The sequence below is a fragment of the Condylura cristata genome, unplaced genomic scaffold, assembly GCF_000260355.1.
Source record: "Condylura cristata isolate star-nosed mole 26May11 unplaced genomic scaffold, ConCri1.0 scaffold00005, whole genome shotgun sequence".
Lineage (NCBI taxonomy): Eukaryota > Metazoa > Chordata > Mammalia > Eulipotyphla > Talpidae > Condylura > Condylura cristata.
Window position 1 is genome coordinate 63,757,595 of NW_004567106.1, and position 3,551 is coordinate 63,761,145.

The following is a 3,551-nucleotide window of genomic DNA, read 5'->3' on the forward strand; positions in this document are numbered from 1 at the left end:
ACTGGCCCCTGACAGGAGCTATCCGGAACACAGGCTTCCTCCTTGAGGAGAGCCGCAGCTGACTGATTGCAGGGGTCCTGGAAACTGAGCGGCCATGTTCTTTCTGTTCTGAAAATGGTTGACTTTGGCTCCATTAAGTTTGACTGCTGTGTCCTCATTTTCCCAGAAACCTGGTAACTGAATAAAACAGAACCCCTGAAATGGGAGAGGGCACAGGGTGCAGGCATCCTTCGATGTCTCACTCCCATGCAGTCGTCCACCAGAACCCGCCATCCTGGTGAGTCTGCAGGCAGGGAGGGGAAGCCCCTCTCTCTTCAGGAAGTCCTCGGCAGGACTCTGCTCTTGGCGCACAGTCCTGGGTCTGGTCCCTTAGCTGAAGAATATCTCCCTGACATATTTTAACACGTCTTCATCTTCCCTTGGGCTGCTGCTGGAGGCGGCTACAGACTGGCCAGACCCCTCAGAAGGGCTGAGGCCCGGGGGGAGGGCGTCCTCCTCACTGTCCTCGTCCTCACTGCTCCCAGAACTCGCTGATGAGGGTGCTGACGGTGACGCTGACGGTGACCCAGAGCTGGTGGGGGACCGCTCCGGACTATCAGCACCCGCCAGAAACGGCTGCTCCAAGAGCTTGTCCTGCTTTCTGTCCTGCGGAAGAGAAGTCCAGGCAAAACACATGTTTTCTTTCCCTGATGTGCTGGTCTGTCAGTGGCACAGAACAGATCCAGAGGTGACTGGGAACCCGGGTTGTGACCAGGTCAGGCTGGCCCCCAAATCAGACACCACCCCACTCCTCATGCCTCCCCTCCCACTGGGAGGAATCAAGACCTGCTGGAGCGCAGAGCAGACACAAACCCGAGGAACAGCTGAGTAGAAGAGAAATAAGCACACACACAAAACCTGTCTGAAAGGCAGGGTGAGAGGATGGAGGGAACACAGAACCAGCTGGAGTGTGGGCCCAAGCTGTCACCAGCGAAGCCCCTCGTCTGCATTTCTTCATCTCTGAAAGCAGGAAGATAACGCTCTCCCTCTCTGAAGTAACTACATTACCAGGTGACGGCAGAACTAACTGAGGCAGCTCTCCTGCCCGCCTGTGACTATGCAGGGGCCTCTCCTCTCCTTACCCGAGTAAACCTGTCCTTTCAAAGCGTTAAAGGGGCCTCCTGTGGTGCAGGGGCTACAGCCTCAGCACTACCCAGCTCAGCAGCCACGGCGGCCTGAGTTCGACCCCCGGCCGGGGAGTTGCCCCACAGGGTGCAGCAGACCTCTCCAGTCTCCCTGCTGCTCCCCTCAGCAGTGTATGTCAGTCACACTGCCTGGTCTGCCCCCCACTCTGTCTCTGGTGAGTCACCCCCCCTTCCCGCACCTCTAGTCTACATCCCAGTTCTTGCATGCATAAATAAATCTTTAAATTAAAAATATATATATAAAGGGGGAAAAAAAGAATTACATGAGACTACAATATATAAAAGGACCGAGTTTCAGGTTGTATATTCCGACTCGGAAGTGCTGTGATTACTTCAGCCAGGCGGCAGGCGGCAGCGGCCTGCTGCTAAGTTCAGGGAGAAGTCAGCTGCCACCCTGAGCCCCTCAGGCACAAGCAGCAGCACCTGTCCCCTCCACAGGGCTGGGCCCCCTCCCCGCCACACCGTCCCAGGTGTCCAACCCCAAATGCCCAGTGGGGGCACACCACACCTGCGAGAGGCCAGGAGGAGCCCAGCCAGAGAAGACTAGGACATGGGGGGACTCGAGTGGCTCGGGGGCCGCCCAAAGCCACGGGGGGGCTCGGGCTGACGCTGACTGGCCTGGTCTAGTTTCTGCCCAGGAAGGGGCTCAGGTCATCAGACACAGTGAACTTTACCTCAATCAGGATCCCCAGAGCAACGTCTACTAGCTCGGCCTCGCTCATGCAGTACACAGTCTTCACAGCAGGAAGTCTGAAACAAAGGCACGAAGCCACAGGTGGGGACCAGAAGAAGCAAATGAGAGCAGGGGGTCCCATCCCTGGGCCCTCCGCCGGGAAAGAAGCCTGGCTCGCCCAGGGCCCCGCCAGGACCTGTGACCAGGGACATCCCTCTCCCTGGCAGCCTGAGGACTCCCACAGTGACCGTCCTTCCGCCAACCCGTCCCTCAGCCTCCAGGTCACACCAGCCGCAGCGAGCTGTCGTCAGTCTGCCCTGCAGCTCTGCTGCGGGCAGCCTGGCCCTCATCTCTCTTCAAGTGAAGAGACCGGCACTTGGGACAGCGGCCTCTGAGCACTAGCTAACGGGGCCCCTCCCCGTGGGCTGACCCGGGTGGGCGCCTGCCTGCCTCCCTGAGATGTCCCCCCCACCCCCGCAGACTCCCCTGGAGGTGCCATCTAACCGGGTGCCGGCCTCCGCTGCAGCCGCTATGGTTCTCCTCTTCTTGGGGGCTGTCGCCCACCCTGTGCTCTTCTGGGCCGTCATCCATGAGGGAAGGACCCTCTTTTTAGTACTGGATTGTAAGGCTTCCATCGCTCGCCTCTCAGGAAGAGGAGTCAGTTTCTCCCTTTCCGCACAGCACAGCCTACCCTCCTCACAGCAGGAATTGGAGGTCTGTCATCTTCAATGGGAGTCAAGTGTTAACTCCTGTTGAGAAAAAGAAACAAGCCAGTGAAATTGAGTAAGCTGGAATACTTTCATCACCACAGCTCCTGGCAGGGGAGGCCAGAGGTGACCGGGCCAGGCGGTTCACAGGGCATCAAGTTGGGGGTGCAGTAGTGAGGAGCAGGCTGGTGGGCTGGGGAGAAACAGCCCTTTGACCTTCACTGTGCCCACGCTCCACAGGGCTGCCAGGCCTCCAGATGATCAACCTAGGAGGGGTGGGCCCCCTCCCATGGGAGCAGAATAAAGGACCCCTCTCTCCCACCCCCACCAACTCCTCAACATCGGATAGTCACTGACTCCAGGGTGCCCAGTCTTGCTTACCCCCAAAATCAACCTCCAAGGTCTCCATCGTCTCTCCCAACTCCAGACTCTCATTTCCTCTGTCTGGGGTGCTTACAACAATTCTGGAGCCATTTGGAGTCACAGTGAATAGCCAACACCCTTTCCTTAATCCCAAGACTGGACGTTAGCCAGTGTGCCTGGGCTTGGATTTCCCCACCCCTCTTGCCCAGGGAGGACCTCTCTTCTTAACCTCACTCCTCCCTGGCCCCTCTTGACTCCACTCAGTCCCTCCCTCCTAAAAGCCAAGCCCAGCCAGTGACTTCGGGTGCCAGGCTGGGTCCTCCCCTAGGCAGTCACCCTGAAAGCTGCTCAGGAGTGCCCCCCTCAGGACGAGGTCATGGCGGCTGCCCCCGGCGCAGATACTGCTAAGCCCATTTTACCAACGAGGGCGGAGGCTGGGCCATTTGCACAAGGTCACAAAAAATGTGCCACTGTCCAGCCGGGGCTCGCCGCCAGGTCCTCCAGACCCCAAACCCGTGTCTAGCGTCGGCCACGCTGTCCGACACTCCCAGAAGCAGAGGCCGGGCCAATGGCACACGGGCAAACCCGCTCCTAGCCCCGTCGGCCAGGCCAAGGGCAGGAATG

The 3,551-nt window shown here is 58.9% G+C and overlaps 1 protein-coding gene across 2 annotated transcripts; it reads right to left on the bottom strand.

The window, feature by feature from the left end:
* Positions 1 to 354: 354 nt before the first annotated feature.
* LOC101624838 (chromosome unknown open reading frame, human C7orf49) lies at positions 355 to 3,545 on the bottom strand. Of its 2 annotated transcripts, XM_012721025.1 has the most exons (4): positions 2,946 to 3,545; positions 2,362 to 2,606; positions 1,859 to 1,934; positions 355 to 645 (listed from the first exon to the last, which is right to left on the bottom strand). In XM_012721025.1, the coding sequence occupies exons 2-4, from the start codon at positions 2,490 to 2,492 to the stop codon at positions 370 to 372; spliced, it is 483 nt and encodes a 160-aa protein (XP_012576479.1). In that variant the 5' UTR covers positions 2,493 to 2,606; positions 2,946 to 3,545; the 3' UTR covers positions 355 to 369. The 2 variants fall into 2 exon arrangements, with proteins under 2 accessions (XP_012576479.1, XP_004677119.1); XM_004677062.2 differs by having other exon boundaries at positions 2,362 to 3,545.
* Between the last annotated feature and the right edge of the window lie 6 nt (positions 3,546 to 3,551).

What these genes read in the sequence shown, in the direction of transcription:
- LOC101624838 (XM_012721025.1), bottom strand. Translation starts at nt 2,492, where the DNA reads ATGGAAGCCTTACAATCCAGTACTAAAAAGAGGGTCCTTCCCTCATGG. An exon ending in GCAGCGGAGGCCGGCACCCG is followed by an intron (nt 1,935 to 2,361) that starts GTTAGATGGCAC and finishes CCTTTGTTTCAG; the next exon opens with ACTTCCTGCTGTGAAGACTG. An exon ending in CTCTGGGGATCCTGATTGAG is followed by an intron (nt 646 to 1,858) that starts GTAAAGTTCACT and finishes TCTCTTCCGCAG; the next exon opens with GACAGAAAGCAGGACAAGCT.